The following is a 22,637-nucleotide window of genomic DNA, read 5'->3' on the forward strand; positions in this document are numbered from 1 at the left end:
GAAACATGTCCAAATGAATCAGAATTTAGATGGAATTGAAGTGGAAGCAAATTAAATCGAATGAAGAGATTGTGAATCTGAATTCATCTAACCCAATGATAGAAACACAGGTATCAAACAAGGAATCACACCACTATGATACAAGCATGAACACCGACATCCATCAACATGACATACTGCGGCTGACCCAGTGACGCCCATTTTTCACATCGTTCATCAATCTCACCAAGGGTTGGGCCTCTACATCTTCTCACTACAGCCGTAGGGTTGTTGGTTTGTTGAGAATAGCTGAACTCTTGACGGAATGATGTACCCTGCGGCACAAGTCAGCTCATATGAGCCTGGCTGGTGTTGATATGGATCAAACATCGATTCCCAAGAGTGACAGGTTAAAATTTTCATCGTAAGCTCTGAATGATCTGAGAAGGCTCTGCAAGTTAATGATGGGTGCTTGCTCTTGGCCTGATGCATTATTGAGAAGGACTTTTGGGAACAGTTTTTGTCATACTGTGAGAGAAACTAAGGATTTGCAGAACTACATATTTTTCACAAATAGTGTAGTTGGATGGGAATAAGGAATTTAACAATTCTGGTTCCAATTGTTTGCTGTGGATTCAAAAGGACTGTCTCTCTACACTGGTCACGCTGTAGATTCTAAAGAACCGGCTCTCTACACTGGTCACGCTGTAGATTCTAAAGAACCGGCTCTCTACACTGGTCACGCTGTAGATTCTAAAGAACCGGCTCTCTACACTGGTCACGCTGTAGATTCTAAAGAACCGGCTCTCTACACTGGTCACGCTGTAGATTCAAAAGAACCGGCTCTCTACACTGGTCACGCTGTAGATTCTAAAGAACCGGCTCTCTACACTGGTCACGCTGTAGATTCAAAAGAACCGGCTCTCTACACTGGTCACGCTGTAGATTCTAAAGAACCGGCTCTCTACACTGGTCACGCTGTAGATTCTAAAGAACCAGCTCTCTACACTGGTCACGCTGTAGATTCTAAAGAACCAGCTCTCTACACTGGTCACGCTGTAGATTCAAAAGAACCGGCTTTCTACACTGGTCACGCTGTAGATTCTAAAGAACCGGCTCTCTACACCGGTCACGCTGTAGATTCTAAAGAACCGGCTCTCTACACTGGTCACGCTGTAGATTCTAAAGAACCGGCTCTCGACACTGGTCACGCTGTAGATTCTAAAGAACCGGCTCTCTACACTGGTCACGCTGTAGATTCTAAAGAACCGGCTCTCTACACTGGTCACGCTGTAGATTCTAAAGAACCAGCTCTCTACACTGGTCACGCTGTTGATTCAAAAGAACCGGCTCTCTACACTGGTCACGTTGTAGATTCAAAAGAACCGGCTCTCTACACTGGTCACGCTGTAGATTCTAAAGAACCGGCTCTCTACACTGGTCACGTTGTAGATTCAAAAGAACCGGCTCTCTACACTGGTCACGCTGTAGATTCTAAAGAACCGCTCTCTACACTGGTCACGCTGTAGATTCTAAAGAACCGGCTCTCTACACTGGTCACGCTGTAGATTCAAAAGAACCGGCTCTCTACACTGGTCACGTTGTAGATTCTAAAGAACCGGCTCTCTACACTGGTCACGCTGTAGATTCTAAAGAACCGGCTCTCTACACTGGTCACGCTGTAGATTCAAAAGAACCGGCTCTCTACACTGGTCACATTGTAGATTCTAAAGAACTGGCTCTCTACACTGGTCACGCTGCTGATTCAAAAGAACCGGCTCTCTACACTGGTCACGCTGTTGATTCTAAAGAACCGGCTCTCTACACTGGTCACGCTGCTGATTCAAAAGAACTGGCTCTCTACACTGGTCACTAGGGTTGCAATGGTATTAGATTTTCACGATATGATAACCGTATATCAGAAAATATCATGGTATACGGTTTTACACAATTATTATTAGCAGTTACAATGACATTTAAAGGAAAGATTTTTTTTTTTTTGGTTGAACAAATGCTTTCTTTAAGGTAAGTATGTGTAAAAAAAAGTCTCTCGTTTGAAAATAAATAGAATATAAAGCTAACAGAATTATAATAATAAACTGAATTATAAACATGATAAAAAATAGCATGTAACTATAACATGTTATATAACTAAAGCATGTTAGCATAGCATGTTAAATTAACTACTAAATGAAAAATAACATCAGCTGTTATTATTAACAATTAACATATACTGTAGGTGCGCGTGACAGCGCAGCCAGACTGCTCCTGTCTGTACCTTTAATTCAGTGGTTCTCAACTGGTTTTGCTTCAGGACAGATTTTACATTGGACATCAAGTGGCGACCCACCATAGTAAAAATGTAACCTTTATTTAATATATCCTGGGTCACATTTCCTTTTATGCTGCATAGTTTTGTTCATGGTTTTCAAGTGCTAGGACATGCATCAAGAGACATTATTTTTGTTGTTGACGTCAAATCTACAGGAAGTTTTCTCTCCCCCTTTTAAAGAGCATATTTACTTATATGAGCCCATTATTATCCTGTTTGTTTTCTAATTTCAAACACAATTCAAATAGAACACACATATTACACAGGAGGAAAGGCTATCACTTGGACGGCTGCCAAAATATCTTTAATGTGAGAACCACGTCATTGTTCTTTCCCTGCTGTCCACGACACAGTCCGAATAGAACTGCGACCCACTTTTGGGCGTGACATACTAGTTGAGAAACACTGCTTTAACACACACACACACACACACACACACACACACACACACACACACACACACACATATACACACTTATGTCAGACCTCCTCGACTCGCTTCTCTCTGACATTTTCTCCGCTGCAAGTGTGTGTGGCGCAAGTTGACGAGTCTGACAGGCAGTCGAGAAGGAAAGGAGATGCACATGCACAGGTGAGATTCTCCGTCCGGTTGTATTTTTTTTCTCAATACCGTAGATAAGCAAATGTACATGGTATGATAACCATCAATATACCTGGGTATATCGTGAAACTGGTATACCACTACAACCCTACTGGTCAAGCTGTAGATTTGAAAGAACCTGCTCAGTAGATTCACTCGTTTGGGAAACACACTACACTGATCACACTGTAGATTCAAAAGAACGGGGTCATTGGTCATTGTTCAGGAATCAGCCTACACTGGCCATGCTGTGCTTTGAACGCTATAGGTCCAGTAAAGGGCAAAAGGAAACACTATCAAAGACTATTTTAACACGATGTTTTCTTCCACGTTAGCAGAAACATTTATTTTTAAGAACCATTAATCGAGTCGAAAGTCCGGAAACATATGGTTCTGGTATTTTCTTTTTTTTATGGAACCGGTTCTGAATAGGAAGAGGTTCTAGGTTCCCATCCCTAATGACTAGGTCGACTACGGGGTCTTGAGATGCTTTTTTAAATGTTTGGACAATTTAGCCTCATGCAGCATTTTAAATAAGCAAGACTCAGATGCTCAAAAACAAAGTCAGACTTGACATAATGGCTAATGACATCATTCAAAAAGTGTATGGCTGTAGAGGTTGTGCATGATAAATTGGATGAATTTAAAGTTACAACTTGCCTGAAAGGGGTTTAATCGTGCAAAACTGTCTAACAGCTTAAGCAATTAGCATACTTAAGCAAAAGCACCACCGCTAAATATATAAAAATCTAGATAAACTAGTTGACCATCCCTCAGAACAACATCTATTGGAATTTTAACTAATGGCGAGACTGCAGGAGGAATCGGGGCGAGCAACAAGCTGAAGCACTCAGTGTTGTTTTTGACTAATCCTTTTGCAATATAATAGCTCAAGGTGCAAAAAGGAAGGCGAACCTATTGACTTAACATTTAGATTAATGACCTAGCAAGACCAGAGTATAATTTTTACGCACCTACTTCTGAAAGCACCACAGCAGGGATAATTTAGACCTTGACAGCGGCGTATGGACGGCTGCACGGTTGTCAATACAGGAGTGATGGATGGTAATATATGACGAGGTTCTGCTTTTGCTCTGCCATTCAGCCATGGCGACTGGCTGTGTGTCCGATCCCATCATGATGAGCTCTCCTTACTTAACCTGAGAACACATCTTGACATCCCGCCTGAGGCGCCAAGTCAAAACTCAGTTTATACATAAAAGAGGCTGAGCCAAGTTTAGCTAGCTCAAGTGCAGACAGTTGACAAATTAACTTTGCTGTCTCGATTTCAATAATTTAGCTGCAGGGTCTGGTGTAAAGACAGAAAGAGGAGGGAAGCTAAAAAGGTGGCAGAAGTGTATTTGTTCATGATCTACAACAGTTGTTAATGCATGTACAACTGTCTAACATTTCTGGCATGAGAAATATTTCAATAATTACATTACATTATGATTTAACACTTCACTGAAGCATTAGAGAAGTGTTTTTTATCCAGTTTGAAGCAGGACTACCTTCTTGACTAATTTTTGCCATTTCAATTAGTGGTGCAAATATTACGATTAAATTGTAATTTTGACTTCAACATTTTGCATGTAATGGTAAACTTGAACTGGCACTGCATCAATAAAAGGCGAAGAAATACAAAGCACATTAAAACGTACCACCTCAGAGGTACCTTGCATGTGAAATGGCACATTGAGTGATAGAACCGAAAAGTATACAAGCTCTGTGCAAATGGTTTGCAAACCTAGCATAAGAGATCTAATCATTCCTTTGACGCTGTGAAACGCGCAGTCATAATATTGTTGGTGCAGTATTCTACATTCTTGTACATTTTGACAACTTTTATAAAAGCACACTGATAATCTTTTATTCATAAAATCTGAAGACATATCCAGCAAGTAGTCCTAAATAAAAAATGTTGATAAACTTTCATTAGGCAATCCATCTCAATTATTCAGATGAAAGCAGAGCGAGTACTCTTTTATAAAGAATTTCCAAACACACACCCACAAAACAGACATTTCCGCGTTACAACTGAGAGCAATCATTAAATATGCCCCTAAATAATTACAGAGAACATCTCTCTTCAAAGTAAACATAAAAAGCCATACATCCAGCTATCCGAGACGTAAAATTAATTGATTCTCATCCGTATCGGAGAGCGACGTTTATCCAAAACCGAGCAAATCAGACGCTCTTCATGAGAACAGTGGCCTGTTTCTGTGCGAATGCTTGATTCCCTTTATATGTAGTTGAAAACACCTCTATGACGGAGGCAGAACCATCTGGATGAAATCAAATCCATGCATTCAGACCTACTCTGCCTCTTAGACACACCAATAAACTCAGGGAACCCAGAGAAGTGCTCAAGATGTTGAGGAAAAACAGGAGATGAAGATAAGAATCTGTTTTGATTAATTTCCACTCCAAACAACACAGCACACAATTTCTCCCCATTTCTTGTGGAATTCCATATAATTTGTGGAATTATATTAGATTTACTCCAACCTGTGGACCTTACATTCTCAAGATGAAGCTTGAGATTTGTTTTGAAATCAGTTCGCTTGAAAACTAATCAGTCAACAATGCAGCAATGGCTTGACATTATTGACATGTCTAATTCATAGAGTGTTCTGAGTTCACCTTGTCAGATTAAAGGGATAGTTCACCCAAATATTAAAATACTATCAGCATTTAGTTCTGTGAAACACAAAAGGAGAAATGCTGTGAGAATTTACTGCCCAATATTTTCGATACAATAAAAGTGAATAGGGATCCCAGTTGTCAAGTTCCAAAATGACAAAAAGTAGTAGCTTTGTGTGACAAACTGACTTAATGTCATTATTCATTAAAACTCTTGTACTCCGCAGTCAACTTATGGTACCTTTACACACAAGATTTCAAGTTTGATGTCAATGCGATGTAGAGCTGCACAATCAAAGTGCCATTAGTCAGTAGCCTAGTTTCCATCCACTTTTTGCACTATTTTGTTATCGACAAAGTGAAAATGCAGAAAAAGAATTTAGCAAGATAGAAAATAGCATAAATTTTGGTTTAGCGCAAAAGAAATCTGCCCTGAAGCCGTTTCAATACAGAAATGTGTGTTTATCGCTAATTCGCCTCCCAGATGCCCCTAATTTTTTTCCTCCTAAGTTTTGGTTAAATGGGGAGATTATTGAGACAATTCATTGAAATTAGATGGCTTATTGTCATTTTAATTTCACAAATAAAAGACTAGGAATTGCAATCAAAAGGGAGCAGTTGCCCTTCTGAAAGGACTGTAATATGGTCAAGATGTTGCGCCTTTCGCAAGTTGCCACTGGTTCCGACCTGAAAGCGAATCTTCATGGCCCTGTTCAAGCTGGTAACTTGCACAAAGTAGTGTTGGAAACTTCAGGTCCTAGTATAAGGACATCCATCGATGTGTATATGTTGTGTGCACAGCTATTAAAGAAAAATGTATGCAGTGTAATATCAGGGTTTGCATATGATACATTCCTGATAATCAATATGCTATTTTGAATAATCATCTAATCTAAAGCATTGCCATCACAACTGCATTACGCCCCGCATATTTGTCCAGCAACTTTTAGCGACCAACTGAAATTAATTGTCATCTAAAATTTAATGTCATAATGCAATTTAAATTTTTTTGAAGCAGCTCAGTAAATGCGATCAGGAGGTAAAGAGGGTTATACTGAAACTATTTAAAAGTTTTAAAATGTTCAAAATCTTGTTTTCTGAAAGTGAACTCAGCATTTGACAAATAGTTTTAAAAAATTGCAGAACATTCTGAGAATATAATTTAGCTGACTTTTTTTGTCTACAGAACAGGGTAAAGCTAATTTAAGTTTATGTAAAAAAAGGTAATTATATAGGTCTAAAAATATTATTATTTTCGTTTGGTAATAAAACATTTTAATTGAATGCTTTTTCGTTTGGTAATTTGTTTAATTTTATACAGGGAATTGTGCCTGCATTTTTTTCCAAAAGTAAGCTAAACAATAGGCAACTTTTATAGAATTGGGCTGTTAGTGTTCCAAAAAAGCACACTGAAGCGTTTCTCCTAGTATTGTGTATTTATTTTTAATTTAAAACATCTTTGTGCATAGCATTTATGTGTAATTCCATGACTGCCATCTATTATTTTGAATGGCGTGTAAAAGCAACATTAATAAATAAACGGATGGCTCCAGTGATTATATTAATCACAACTGTGGCCATTCATTTGTTCTTCATGCACTTGTCGATGTGTATGAAATGAGACATTTGTGTTGGCACTCCTGGAAGTGTCATGTTTGCAGCATCAGATCTATATGCCGTTAAGATCAATCCATAATCACGTACAATAAATTGGCTTTCAAGGATGCACACCATCATCATGATTAACTCAGGCTAACCATTGGGGTAAATTCTGTCATGTGACACAACATTTTTGTGTTAATTCCAATTTTCTCAACAAAAAAAGTGTTTCCAAACCAGTTTTTCGCAACATTTGAAGTATCAACATAGAGTTTATGTGCTAGTGTTAAACTGAAAAATATTATGTCGACACTTGTGAAATTTTAGCGATAATTTGTGTTTCCATCAGCTTTATTTTGATGCGCTAAACTTTTTCCAAAAATCCTTGGATGAAAATGTAGTTAATGTGTACATACTGTATGTTGCATCAAACATTTTTATTTAACATGTGTTTTTGCAGTAGGTGAGCATCAAAACCCAATCACAGACATCTCCATTGCTGGTTTTATGAGTGACATTTTTCAAAATTGGGATAACAGCTTTGTTTTATATGCTTCTAAGAGGGCCAAAGTGAAGTTGATTGTTTAGGCATCTAGTCTTAATATACTGATGTTTAAAACAGCAATGAGTAATTCAGAAACACAGTTCTCAGCTTGTTTGGGATGTGTAGCCAAAATAAAGAATACGGCATGTAGTTGATCCACCCAAAATAAGTATTTGAATGTAAATTCTATTAATCAAAATTAATTACAATTACAACATCAAGGGAAATAATCGGCAATTCTGATTTTTTTTTTCATCATCTTGCAGCCCTAATCCGACGTGACCAATCGTTGTTAATTTCTGTGCATCATGTGACCAATCAAAACGCAGCAAGTTTTAATATGCAGAAGTAGGGGACCTGGGTAGCTCAGCGAGTATTGATGCTGACTACCACCCCTGGAGTCTCGAGTTCGAATTCAGGGCGTGCTGAGTGATTCCAGCCAGGTCTCCTAAGCAACCAAATTGACTGGTTGCTAGGAAGGCTAGAGTCACATGGGGTAACCTCGAAGTGGACGCTATACTGTGTGGTTCTCGCTCTCGGCGGTGCACTTGTTCAGTTGCGCTTGGATGCTTCAGAGAATTGCGTGAAGCCTCCACACGTGCTAAATCTCTGCGGTAACGTGCTCAACAAGCCACGTGATAAGATGTGAGGATTGAAAGTCTCAGACGCAGAGGCAACTGAGATTCGTCCTCCGCCACCCGGATTGAGGAGAGTCACTACGCCTTGGGAATTGGGCATTCCAAATTGGGGAGAAAAATAAAAAAAATACTTTGAACGATTAAGCTTAGTGGCAGTTCCACTAGAGGGCACACTGCCATGTGTTCTGCCAGCAACACAGAATAAAAACATCATCCTCTTCCTTGTTTGTAAAGATGGAACATTTCTCTATAGATATATATTACGTTTACTACATATTAGGGCTGGGCAATAGTATAATGTTATCGGATATTGACGATATCTTACAAAGATCCCGAAGCAGATTACGACACTCATTGACAGACGATGATTGGCAATATCGGGAAATGGTAAAACCATGGATCTGGGAAGTCACCAAATATATTAAACAGAAGCCCAGGGTGTGAAACTAGCACCCGCCACCTGTAAAATGCGATGAATCCAGTTCGTAAGCGACCTATAAAACGTCTCGGTGTGACACATGCTGTTGGAAGAACCACAATTTATTATATTTTTAAGAACGGACTAAAGAAAAAATGTCAATGCTGTGTGTCTGATTTAAAGTTTGATTCGCTTGCGTGCAGCGCAAGCCTTTCTTCACTCTTTTTTTGATTAGTCTGAACACTATTTGAAAGAAAAATATCATCTATGAGAATGCTGCAAATTATCTCCGATCATCTAAGAAGGTGCTATGAGTTAATTTGCTAAGGTTCAGTGATATATATCTTTGTAGTAAAGAAACAAAGATGAAAGTGATTAAATCATAAAGTAATACAAGACACGTTCACCTTGAACCTAAAATTGAGTTTTATTTATTTTCTTCAGCAGCATGGACTGCATTACCAAAACGCAATACAAACACAAATTCGATAATACACACATTTGGCAGCATTATCTTGGGAACACAAAGGAATTTATTAGGCTTATTTATTTAGATTATTATTGTCTTACATTTATAAGTGTCTTTAGTTCTTAATCTGTAGGCTATTAATAATTTTCCATCTGTGTTTATGGATGCTTGCGTGATGGCAAATGGAGCCATTGGAGATGGTAAATGTTTGGATTTGGGGAGTTGGTTAAATACCATTTTTTAATCACTTCATTTTATTTTTTTTTCATTTAGTTTAAAGTACAATTTGAATTTAGAACGGTCTGTTGTTTATTTTTTTCATGTTTCAATAAATAAAGCAAAAAAATTCACCGACCCTTGGCAGGGGGGTTGATGATATTATTGTATATCGCAATATTTTTTAAGGCGATTAACGATAAAATAATTTTTACATATTGCCCAGCCCTACTGCATGAACCATAATAGTGTGTTAAAGTACCACATGACAACAAGCATTGTTGATTCGCCGGTCTCCCTGTATCTTTCACACTGACAATAATGCCAGTTCTCGCCGGCAGAGCATGAAGGTACATTTACCTGAAATATCAACATCACCTGTGTAGAGGTATGTTAGCTATTAATTGTGTTCACACAGTGTGTTACTATTTGACATAATAAAATTAGAAAGTATCGACGCTGACTACCACCCCTGGAGTTGGGATTTCAATGTGTGCTGAGTGACTCAGCCATGTCTCCTAAGCAACCAAATTGGCCCGGTTGCTAGGGAGGGTAGTCACATGGGGTAACCTCCTTGTGTTGCGATTAGTGGTTCTTGCTCTCAATGGGGCACGTGGTAAGTTGTGCATAGAGTATCACAGAGAGTAGCATGAGTAAGATTGCGCGGATTGTCTCAGAAGCGGAGGCAATTGAGACTTATCCTCTGCCACCCGGATTGAGGCGAGTAACCTCAACACCACAAGGACCTACTAAATTGTGGGAATTGGGGATTACAATTTGGGAGAAAAAGGGATAAAAAATAAAAAATAAATGATCCGGAAATATATTAGGAGGGGAAAAAAACATACTTGCATTTTTAAGTGGAAGTATTTAAATTATATTTAAACAGTAGGCTACATGCAATTTAATGGCCGTTTAATAATTTTCACATCCTTTTACAGCAAGGAATTTTTCTCAGCAGTTGATTTTTAGTTTGCATTATAACAGTTGGTCAGTTAAAAATCTAGCTTTGTGTAAACAAAGTTTTAATTGAAGAAAAACATGTGTCTTGTTTTTTTCCAATCTGTTTTCCACTTAGCTATAGTTTATAATTTATTACTGTAAATGATTATTTGATTTTCATTTATTAACGTTAGGCTAACGATTTCCGATTAAGAACATTTCTTTAAATTTGCAACCATAATATGGCCTAGTTTTATAGTACTTTTGCATCATATTGGAACTTGAATATTTTACATGTATGTAGTTCCATGTATGGTCTGAAATGCATTTGTACTCGTGTTCCAGGTTGTGAAGGTTGTACAAAGTTACATTTAACAATGCTATCAAAGGGAGCACAATAATACAGGCACCACATATCAGGCTTAATAGCATCTCTACAACATGGACCACCATCATGATTGTTTTGGGTTGAAAGGATCGCATGACTGCATCTCATGACAACATATACGTCATAGTTTTCAGATATCTCAGTTTCCCCTGTTCACACTAAACACTAAGATGGCTTTTTCAAATGTATCCACTTGGGAGAGTGTTTTCGAAAAGCTCAGTTTTCGCTGTCAAAAACACCATCTCAGTGTGGACGAAAGACCAAAACATAGAGAAAAAGATGTGTTTTCAAACAAAAATGTATTAGTGTGGACGTGGCCTTAAATCAGTCACTGCAGTTAGTGACTGGTTGTTCAAATGAAAATGTGTAAAGATCGGCCCACAAAAAAACAAAAACAAATTATTGATTAATATGTTAGCATATGTTATGTTGGAACCAGAATCATCACATACCTAGTCTCCATTCAGTTTTTTTTTTCCCCACCCATTTTCTCCCCAATATGGAATGGCCAATTCCCAATCCGCTATATGTCCTCATGGTGGTGTAGTGACTTGCCTCAATCCGACAAATATCAGTTGCCTCCGTGTATGAGACCATCAATCCGCACATCTTATCATGTGGCTTGTTGAGCGTGTTACCGCTGAGACATAGCACGTGTGGAGGCTTCACACTATTCTCTGTGGCATCCATGCACAACTCACCACGAGCCCCACCGAAAGAGAGAACCACATTATAGTGACCACAAGGAGGTTACCCCATGTGATGGTGAGGTTACTCTCCTCAATACGGGTGGCAGAGGATAAGTCTCAATTGCCTCCGCATCTGAGACTGTCAATCCACGCAATCTTACCACATGGCTCGTTGTGCATGACACCGCGGAGACACCATGTGGTGGCTCATGCTACTCTCCGTGATACTCTATGCACAACTTACCATGCGTCCCATTGAGAGCAAGAACCACTAATCGCAACACAAGGAGGTTACCCCATGTGACTCTACCCTCCCTAGCAACTGGGCCAATTTGGTTGCTTAGGAGACCTGGCTGAAGTCACTCAGTATGCCCTGGATTCGAACTTGCAACTCCAGGGGTGGTAGTCAGCATCAATACTCGCCAAGTTGCCTAGGCCCCAGTTGCCATTCAGTTTGATTACATGGAAAAGGGTGGCCAGTACATTCTTCAACGTTTCTCCTTTTGTGTTCCATGAATGAAAGCATGTCATATGGGATTAAGGGAGTAAAAGCAACAGAATTTTAATTTCAGTCAACTATCTCATTAAATTATTATCAGAAGTCTGCATTAATGAACACATTCTCATGTTGTTGGTAGGCCAAGGACGGCAATGAATGATGTCTAAACCTGATTAGAGCACCCTAAATCGAAGTCGACTTTAAAATCTGTTCCTTCAGAAAGTTAATAACACCTTTGCTTAACTGGTGCCGAAGAATTTCAATAACCTTCTGAAGCAACAACACCACAAAGCCTGTGTGGTCACAATGACTCCACTTTTAATACAACACGTGAAACAGTAACCTGCAGTGTTAATGCTGTGCCCATGGCACCTAAACTAGAAGAGTTGTCTACATCCTAAACCTACAGCACAAAACCTACATGATGAACACAACTTTGCATTCATTCAAGACAGATATCAAATTAAAATTTGAACTTTCTTGGAAAGATAAAGTGATATTGGGACTGTATAATGTAAAAACAAACTTTTAGGAAGCTTTTCACACAATAACTACAAATGGTTCTTCTTTAGTGAGGACAGCAACCGTTTTTCTCGGAATAGGTCATATTCGTTCAATGTTTTACTTCTAATTGGTTTATATCTCCACAACAGCTGATGATCATCACAGACTCCCATACTAAAGCTCCTGGTATAGCCTATGACTCTGACACAGTAGCCTATGACCCCCCATATGACAGAGATAAGACTCCAGATTTATTAAGAATATATCATTACATTATAGGTTTGTGTTTCTTGTGTAACTATGACAACAGATTGTACACAACACTGTATAAAGATCACATGGTGATCTACAATAAAACAATACTTAAGGAAACAGTGCATGATAGATGTTCAGTGTGGAATAATCACTGAAACTTTCAGTAACTTTTAGCTCACGAGCAACCGGTATTTTCAAGCACAAAAGAAACATAAAGCTTCAATGAACCACAATATATCACAAAACAACCATTAAATATGCATGCTCTATTGTCACCTGCACAAATTAATGCATATCCATGTAAACAGACAGATTTGAAGCCAAAACAAGCACAAATCCATACAATTAAATGAAAACAGCCCAAATGTAAGGAATCAACCAGTAAGGATATAACATAAAATAAAACAAACATGACCAGCTACTAAAACATCTCCAGAACTTTGATGCATGTTTAAACCTGCGCTGAAAGAGTCAGATAAAGTATACATGTATCTACTGTATCAATGCAACGCTTTAAACAATAAATAATATTCATGCAAAACCATCATCTGGTTCTAAACAGACTTTCCCTGATGTGAAAAAGTAAGATGCACAAGCTTAATCATTTCAAAACGAAACAGATGCGAGCCTGCAACATCACTAAGATCGGATGCTCTGGACACTTCATGTCGCGCGCACCCTTAAAACTTGAATAAAATCAATATGCATGGAAAAAATTAAACAATCAAAATGTAAACCAGCACTAAAGTTAGGAAGATGCACTATCGCACCGGAGAGCTTCGCTCGAGGGTGCGAGTGCGCACTAAAGACACCTTCAAACAATAGTACGCACAGTTTTAGAAAGTTGCGAGTCTGTAATAAGTTAAAGCGCGCGCGATTCACTTACTTTTCTCTCGCTTGACTATCGGAAGGGACGACAGCTCCTTTACCTTTGGCGTACATGCTGGATTCTGTTTTAAGACTTTTACTCCACTCAACACCTGTCAAAGAAAGCAGCCAGGAAAACGTTCTATCTCCATAGCTACCCCCTTTAGTGTTTTCCCTCCACCCCCCCTTCTCTCTCTCCCTTTTTTTACATCTCCAACATTGGCCACAAATCAGGCACAGTTTCTATTAGGGGGACTTGAAACAGGTCGCTGGTGAATTTTTTTCCCTCTCTCGCGCTGTTCCAGGAATGCGCTCGCACTCCCTCCGCGCTGGGAGAGGTGGGGGCCTCTTAAAGGGGAACGCACACAGTGTCGCTGTGTTTACTAGACTCAGGGACAGATATGAGAAAGACGCTAACATTGCTGCGGGCCTTCGTGTTTGACTTTGAGGTTTTTGAAAGTACGAATTTAGGCTTGTGTTGCAAGGTTGAAAATCTGAGAATCTTAGTTTTCCCATGCTGAATACATTCATGCCAAACAATTGAATTTTTGGCTTGTAGGGTCTGTTCCAAAACTTAGTAAACTGCCTCACTGTCCCCTGCCCACATGGGCAGCTGTCTTCTATGGCAGCATCCTAACAGAAATAGAGTGATTTGGAACATCCTCCTCATGCGCTGTGCACAAGACACCCTATCTACACCGGACAAGAGGGATACCGCTAGATGCGACAAAAGCAAATCGCTCCCATTATAATCATTGATGCTGTCTACACTGAAAGCATCCTTCATGTCAAGCCGACAGTAAACGGATGCCCCGTATGCATCCAGTGTAGACAGCCTCAAATAGTGATAGACTGATATATCGAGAAGGGTATAGCTGTAGGCATAGCACCAAAAAAGGGCATGAGCTCCAAATCACCATTAAGAAAGAGAGCCCCTGACCCTTTCCCTAATTGTAACCCTTTTGGAGTAACTCCGCCCTCTTTTTGGAGATTCTGGCCCCATTTGGAGGTCTCCGGCCGACAGCTATCTACTTGGATATCTTGGTCAGGCCAATTAATCGGTCGATATTTGGCCATTTTGCGGTTATCGGCATTGGCTGATAACTGTGTTCATTGGCCGATTAACAGAAGTGTTAACTATCCCTTGTGTCAGTTCCAAAATCTACCAAATGATTTGTCAATGGATAGTCAACACTATCTGATTGGCTGTTGTTAAATTGTTTTCTGTTTATCAGTATTTATATGTATTTACATGTATTGGTGGACCACTAACCTCAAGGCATTGGGACACAATGCGTCATCGCTCGCGTCTGGTGTATACAGGGTGGGAGACTCGATTTTCAACTGATTGCAATACTGGTGACACGAGAGGAACGATGCAATACTGTAGTAAGCATAAATACACATGGCACACACACATTTTGGGTAAAATAGTCAGTTTTCTATCATATTAAACTATATGTTATCGATAATTTTTAGTATTGAATATAATATAAGTATATTTATAATCAAAAATGTTCTCGCTTCATTCGACATGTTGGATTTATTTTTCCACCGAGCTCATCACGGTGCATGCTGGGATTGCCTACCTGGGGAGAGATACATTGGATTATACCTTGAGGCAGTATAATTAAGATACCAACCTTTTGGAACAGCCTTCACGTCATATGCATCATAATATTTTGCCTAAGCCTAAGCTACCGACTTTCTTGAGGGGTCGTTCATGTGCAGCTTCCAAGTGGGAAACTTGTACTCATGATAATTTCGAAGGCAGCATTATTTATGAGGAATACATGGAAAATTCTTAACTAAAAATATCCCTTCGTGGTGGTTAATTTTGGGTTGTTTTTATATTGCTGCCTTCAAGGGCACCTGGGAGGCTCTTACGTACAATTTAGTCATTTGTCATGCATTTAAGTCTGAAGTAAAATGCGGAAGATTAACCTAAACTAAGCAAATACACAATGAACGATGGCAAAAGCTGTACAAAATACTGGTGAATTAGCATCAGTGAACACACCTGCATGACTTTTACACAACCTGTATGATTTATTTATGCATGGAATCTAGCATATTAATAATTTGCATAAAACAAACCGTGGAGGGTCAGTATCTTTCCATTTTATTGACAATATGATCTGTCTTATAACAAATTAATATTATTGAAATAAAGCACTGAAGCATATCTCTGTTTGTTTGAGCAGTCTTTATAGCAACGTTGGCTCAACCAATGGCTTGAGATTGGGGTGGGACTACCTGTATGACTGCCTTTTTTGGAAACTGTCATTGTTTTTTAAATTCCATTTTGTAGCTGCTTCTGTTGCAGCTTTATCAGCTACAGTAATTTAATTGCACTATTTCAGAGATTTATTTTGGAATACAGCATGGCATTCTTGGTTGACAAATGCAGCTCTGTTACTATAGCGCAGCTTTCGAAAGAAACAGACATTTTGCTTTAGTCTGTTTAGTTAGTTCACATGATCAATGAAAAAAGAATAGGTCCCCTCTTTAAGGGTAAAATATAGATAGTTAAGGAGCCAAGCTATGCATCATTTTAAGAATTGGCTCTGGGACTCATAATAAAGTAAAAAAAAAACATATGGAAAGAGTCAAAATGGATGTATAATTGTATATTTAGGAGCATACACAGGATATTTCAAATGCAACTCTGTCTTATTCTGGCCTACACATTTGCTGAATCATTTTCAATAAAGTAACAACATGTACTAAATAATGAAATGCTTCATCTTAAAGTTATGCCTCTCTCAGTTTGATCATATTTGCTTCACAAAACCAGATGCAAATAGAGCTCTTTTGCTAAAAGAGGTATTGACATCAGTGAGGGAGCCAAGGCATAAAGCATGATTATATGCTTTCTTTAGTTGCTTGTATTTAGTGTCCATGATAGTAGCAGACTTGATATTTGCAAAAATTCAAATTATGAAACTAAATGAGAACTGACGCATCCAAAGTCTTGATTTCCATGACCGCATGGAACACCTCTCGAGGCTACTCTTTAACATCTCATCATGACAGATGATTTACCAAACTAGCCAACGAAGTATATCAAAACGCTAGATGTGCTTTTAAGTCATCTAGCTTTCTCTGGGCGGTTGAAAGTTGCAGCAAGCCAGGCTGAGTTCATTTTGTTAGTGTTCTTAAACACATTGCTGATATGTGTGGCTTTATATGAACATAATGCCTGCAGATTTCACTCAGTACATTTACATGCGCAGTTATGATTGACCTACAGTGGGCATTAGTCTTGAATATTTGAAGAAAGGACAACAGATACGCAGAGTTGAGCATAAAGTACAATTAGATATTTTGTATGTGTACGCGAACAGTCGAACGCTTTAGCCTTTCAAAGTGTACTTAATTTCACTGTCCGTGCGTACAAGTGGTTGATACATGCGTAGTGCGATATCATGGCTCCCCCTGACCTACACAAGGTAGCATGGAGCACTGGTCCCCTGTAGTTGACTGGTGTTTCCATCTTTTCTGTTTTTTCTTTGATTACCTCGTGAAAGCAACGGCCCACTGGCCAATGACTGGTTGTCTGTGTTACAGATCGCTCTGCGCCCAGTAAGTGTGACACAAATTTCGCCATCAGCACAGTCTGCGTGGACTGCTCGAGTGGCCCAGATTTTCTCGACACACGCACAGCCCTCATCTGTGCTCATCATTGGCGCACGCATCTGCCATTTAATGTACTAAATGAGTATCACAAAGCAGTCGTAGTACGTATGCATCGAACAAGTTCGTATTTGCTCAAGGTCAAAAAAGGATCCTTTGAAACATGGTTAACTGGGCGTGATCTGATCCGGAATGATGATAGTATGATGATAAACAATAGAAGTTGAAGTCAACATGAAACATTTGCAACGATACACTTACAATTTGTGAGTGAAACTGTTGAAGGATTTGACTGAATGGATTGAATCATGTAAAGTGGGCATTACAAACAGTACCAGAATGGGGCCAGTTGGTTGGATGGAAGGAGCTGGAAAATAAGAGTGATGGTGTTGTTATCCAAAAAGGAAAGTAGGCTCAGAGGCAGAGCAAGTGATTAAAAATTACGAAAACAAACAAGATTACAATTTTGACTTCATGACCTAAATAACCAGCTTTTAATAGTGGGAACAAATCACAACATGGATTGGTCAAAATCCTGATTGGAGGAACCTGTACATCTATGTCTTACATTTTACTGAGAGCATGTCAGCTTTTAATCATACTTGTTAGTGATATTTAATTAAGAAATCAAGATGTGAAAAAAATAATTATTGGATTGATGAAAGGCTAATCTAATCATATTCCAGCCCTCTTTTTGAGTCAAAACTGGAAAGAATGTCAGGATGAAAGAATATCAGAATGTATATAGAATGTCAGGAAGCTGATCTGAGATCAAGCCTTTGAATCCAGAAGAAATCCAAGTGTGGCATGGAGATCTACAGCCTGTGTGAGGCCCCTATAGGAAAGACACAACCCAAAACACCCTCAGAACTGACCACTCCTCACCCTCTGCTCCTGTGACTCAACCCTGACTCACTCAAACCCTCTGATCTTTCACACTCCTTCACACGGGCTCTTAGATGTCTGACAGACATTATTTATGGCCATGGAATCAGTTGCTTAAAACGATATCCTTAAAAGAGCCCATCCAACTAAACACTGAGATCCAGTCAATAGCCTGGGGTGACTGAGTTACTTTGGTTTGTGACTGTGTCAAGGTAGCAGTTTTATACTATATTATTCAGTCTTTAGCAGCCTTGTTTACACTCATGCAACTGTTTTAAATTTAAATCAGCTAAACAGCATAGTGAGACAGTTATTAAAATTGAAAGGGTTAATGACATAAAAATGTAGCCCCTTTTTACTTTCATAATAAACATTGTGCAGATTTATCAATACATATTTCTCGACAGAAAAACAGTTTGTCTTCGTAATCTTTAGTTAAAATTTAAGGTCGAAACAGGCAAGTACATGAACATAGATGTTTCTATCTATGCAAGCATGATTTCGGGCATAAATGTGTTCCAAAATATATCAGACGCATTACGCGTTGCATTATCAACGTTGCCACAAGGGGTGCTCTAACGAGATTGGTGTGAACTGTCTGCTTAAAGAGTGTTCTTTAGTTTTTTTCTTTCAAGTCAACTACTGTCATGGCGGAGCAACAGTTTGAATAAATGACTGTTGAGCATGTACGGTAAAGTCTATATACTGTATTTATAGAAACTAACCTGAATACTAACACTTCCCTTACAAAAAAATCTAGAGTTGCAGCAAACTTGCCACTTTTTTTTTCTCCCTTTTCTCCCCACTTTGGCATTCCCAATTCCCAATGCTCACTAGATCCTTGCGGTAGAGCAGTTGCTCACCTCAATCTGTGTGGAACAGGACAAATCTTAGTCGCGTCTGCTTCTGAGACAGTCAGACCGAGTATCTTATCACATGGCTTGATGAGCCATCAACATAGCATGTGTGGTGGCAATCATGCTACTTACCATGCATAACTTACCACACGCCCCATTGAGAGTGAGAACCACTATATCGCGACCAGGAGGAGGGTAATCCATGTGACTCTACCCTCCCTAGCAACTGGGCCAATTTGGTTGCTTAGGAGGCCTGGCTGGAGTCACTCAGCTCACCTTGGATTAGAACACATGACTACAGGAGTGGTAGTCAGCATCATTGCTTACTGAGCTACCCAGGCCCCCACATACAAATCAGCTTTGCGGCAAACTCTTCATTGTTGCCAAAGGTTTGCTGCTTGGTGACGTCATCTAAAAAGGAAAGTAGTTTCAGGGGGGGTGCAAGTAATAAAAAATTAGGAAGACAAACATGATTACGATTTTGATTTCATGACTTGAATAACCCGCTTTTAATATGGACAGCTGTGAGTGGGAACATATCAAAACAGGGACAGGTCAGAACCTGTACATCTATGTCTTACATCTTATAGAGCAAGTCAACTTTTAACATTTAAACACGTTGCTCAGGATTTATCAATACACATTATTCCATAGAAAATGTAATAATCTTTCAATAAAACATAAGGCCGAAACATACTCCAAGCAAGTACATGAACAAACACAATTCTTGCTACACAAGCTGATTTTGCGTATTTTCGCATTGTAATATCAATGTTGCCACAAGGGGCACTATAGCGAGATTTGTTTGAACTGCCATTAGCAATGCATTTGCCAAGCACTCTTATCTCCGTATACACTTCTGGCCTCTTTTCTTGAAAAGAGCTGTTTGTATTCCCATGCATCTCATTCTGGTCACTCAGAAATTTGTCACATTATGCAAGTAATATGGGTTGCAAACGTGGTTTCATGTTGACTCTTAAAGTAACCGGGTACATTGTTCAGTGTGTGTCATTTGAATAACACTGTGGAAATATAACAATTAAATACATGATGTAGTAAACAGTTTGTTTGTTTGCATGCATGAATGTTGTAAGGATAGTTCTAGCTGGATTCTCAGCACAGGTCACTTGTTTGTGCTCAGCAAGATTTATGGCCACCCAGATTTGGAAGAGAACGTTCTCCTGTTTCCTTCTAGATGTGTACTTGTGGTTCTGATGGAGCGCCTCTGTTACCGTGCTTACCAGCCTCATGCCCACCTGTTCCTTTAAGAGCCAGGCTCAGTAGAGGTAGCAGCAGACTCGCGCTTACATGTGTGTCTCTGTGGGCTGTGGTACGGAATGTGTGGGTGAGCGCAAAGGTCTGTGTGTATGAGGGGAAAAAAGAAATGAAGAATGAAGGAGTCTGAGAGAGACCTAAACTGTGCTGTATATGGATCTCCATTGTCCAGATGAAGACAAAAAACTGCTGGTGTGTTTCAATCTACTCCCTAGTTCAGCAGTAAGTACACTGCCAGGGAGTCAGAAATGGGAGCCATTTCTAGCATTCATTATAGTGCACTGAAACATTTATTCCCTAGAAATTCACAGATTGCCCAGTAAAAACCAGTAAGCATCTGCTCACAATTACTGGGTTTGGAATAGCACATTATCATACTACTCTTACCATTTCTGCAGTATGTATACTATGTGCATAGAGTACCTGGATGACCTACTACATTTGCCAAAATGTGATTACTTGATCTGACCTTCAATTTTTAGTGTGGTGAATGAACCGGAAGTAATAACAGTGCAATAAATTACCAGAAGTAATATAACGTTATGACTTAATGGCTGCATCCGAAAATGTAGGCAGCTGACTTGACTAATCAGTTAATGGCTTAAATAACAGCCTTTTGAATGAATTGAACTCTTAAAGAAACTGATCTCAGAACAGTTTGAATAGAACCTACATCCTGTCTTTGAATACATCCTCCAAAGGCAGCATGTTCCAGTTTCCTGGATGCAGCCATTATTTGATTGATCTGACAAATTTCAACAACACATTTTTCGAATCCAGGGTGTGCTGAGTGACTCCAGCCAGGACTCCTAAGCAACCAAATTAGCCCGGTTGCTAGGGAGGTTAGAGTCACATGGGGTAACCTCCTTGTGGTCGCTATAATGTGGTTCGCTCGCAGTTTTGCATGTGGTGAGTTGTGTTTGGATTCTGTGGGGAATTGTGTGAAGCCTCCACACGCTCTATGTCTCCGTGGTAACACGATCAACAAGCTACTTGATAAGATGTGTGGATTGACGTTCTCAGACATGGAGGAAACAGAGATTCATCCTCCGCATCTGGATTGAGGCGAGTCACTACACCACGAGGACTTAGAGTGCATTGGGAATTGGGCATTCCAAATCAGGGAGAAAAAGGGGAAAAACATTTTTTAAATGTAAAAAAATTTTAAAGTGAAAATGAACTGTATTTATTTCCAAGACAAGAACCCGATGGCATTCACATGAAATGCAATGAAGTCATGTGACAAGAATGCAATGTTTGAAACATTTATTGTGGAACAATTCAAAAATCGAGAGTGCTTGGCAAATATGCAGCAAACTTGCCGCAAATTCGCCTCTGATTCTTTGAGCTTTCTGGTAAACTTGTGGCAAATTGTCCATTGTTGCCAAATGTTTTTGCAGGTTCACCAGTGAAGAGCTGTTAACATCCGGCAAACAATTGCATCGAATCACAAGCTCATATGCATGTGAAAATAATGAGCGGTGTGTTAGCGGCTAGTTTGAGTTGTAGAAGTTTTTCACAAGACTCATTTGCATATTAAAATGATCAGTGGCGAATTTGGAGGCAAGTTTGCTGAAATATTTCCATGAGCTCTTGATTTTCTTATGGGATGTCTTCAGTCTCTCAGGTCATCAGAAATGGAAACAAGCATATATATCATAAAAGCATGACATACCATAAACACAAAAATGATACCAGATGGATATTGTTTATGATGGGTTATATACTGTGTTTATTGTGATAAAGATGTGTCACAGTCAGGTAATTGAGACATTAGTGTTTAGTGGACCAAGGCCCTTGCTAGTGCCAAATATTTGTGTTCACTGTATCCTAGAGACTATTTAGCATAGACAGGCCACTTCCATTATAATTAATGGGAGTAATCGGAACAATCAATGGATGTAGAAATGAAGTTCCGCCTGTCAGACACAGCCTGTCAATTAAAGAGAAAATTGAGTGGTTTTCTTATGTAATATGAGGTAAAGAAGCACAATTTATGACACAAGTGTTGTCATATTTTACTGCTGATTTGAAATTTGTTCTTTGATCGTAATCTTGACCAACCATTTCGAAGATTTGGATCTTTCCTCATTCAAGTAGGGAGGACCTGCACTGTCATGACTGGAAATAGCTTCCCGGGAGCGCTCCAAAGATGGCCGCCAGTAGACTGACTTGCTAGAAAGACTTTGTTATATACTGATTCGCATTGCAGTGACCCCTTGGTGTAAATTTGGGTCATCTGTTTGTAGAACCAATTGTAGATGGAGTGAGATTTTTGGAAGTTGTTTGAAAACAGTGATTAATGATACAAATCTGTTTGGTGGTGGTAGGGGCGCAGAAATTACACGCTTCAGCTTAAATTTATAAGGCAATGCAAGAATGGGCTATTGTGGGCATT

The 22,637-nt window shown here is 39.2% G+C and overlaps 1 protein-coding gene across 1 annotated transcript in view; it reads right to left on the reverse strand.

Moving 5' to 3' along the window:
* The window catches only part of LOC127640987 (single-stranded DNA-binding protein 3-like), a 103,202-nt gene extending 89,407 nt beyond the window's left edge, over positions 1-13,795 (reverse strand). Inside the window, exon 1 of the mRNA XM_052123722.1 lies at positions 13,606-13,795. Coding sequence (XP_051979682.1) covers positions 13,606-13,661 — 56 coding nt within the window. The 5' untranslated portion in view covers positions 13,662-13,795. The remainder of the gene's footprint in view (positions 1-13,605) is intronic.
* Positions 13,796-22,637: the final 8,842 nt, after the last annotated feature.

Source organism: Xyrauchen texanus, chromosome 50 (genome assembly GCF_025860055.1).
Source record: "Xyrauchen texanus isolate HMW12.3.18 chromosome 50, RBS_HiC_50CHRs, whole genome shotgun sequence".
Classification (NCBI taxonomy): Eukaryota; Metazoa; Chordata; class Actinopteri; order Cypriniformes; family Catostomidae; genus Xyrauchen; species Xyrauchen texanus.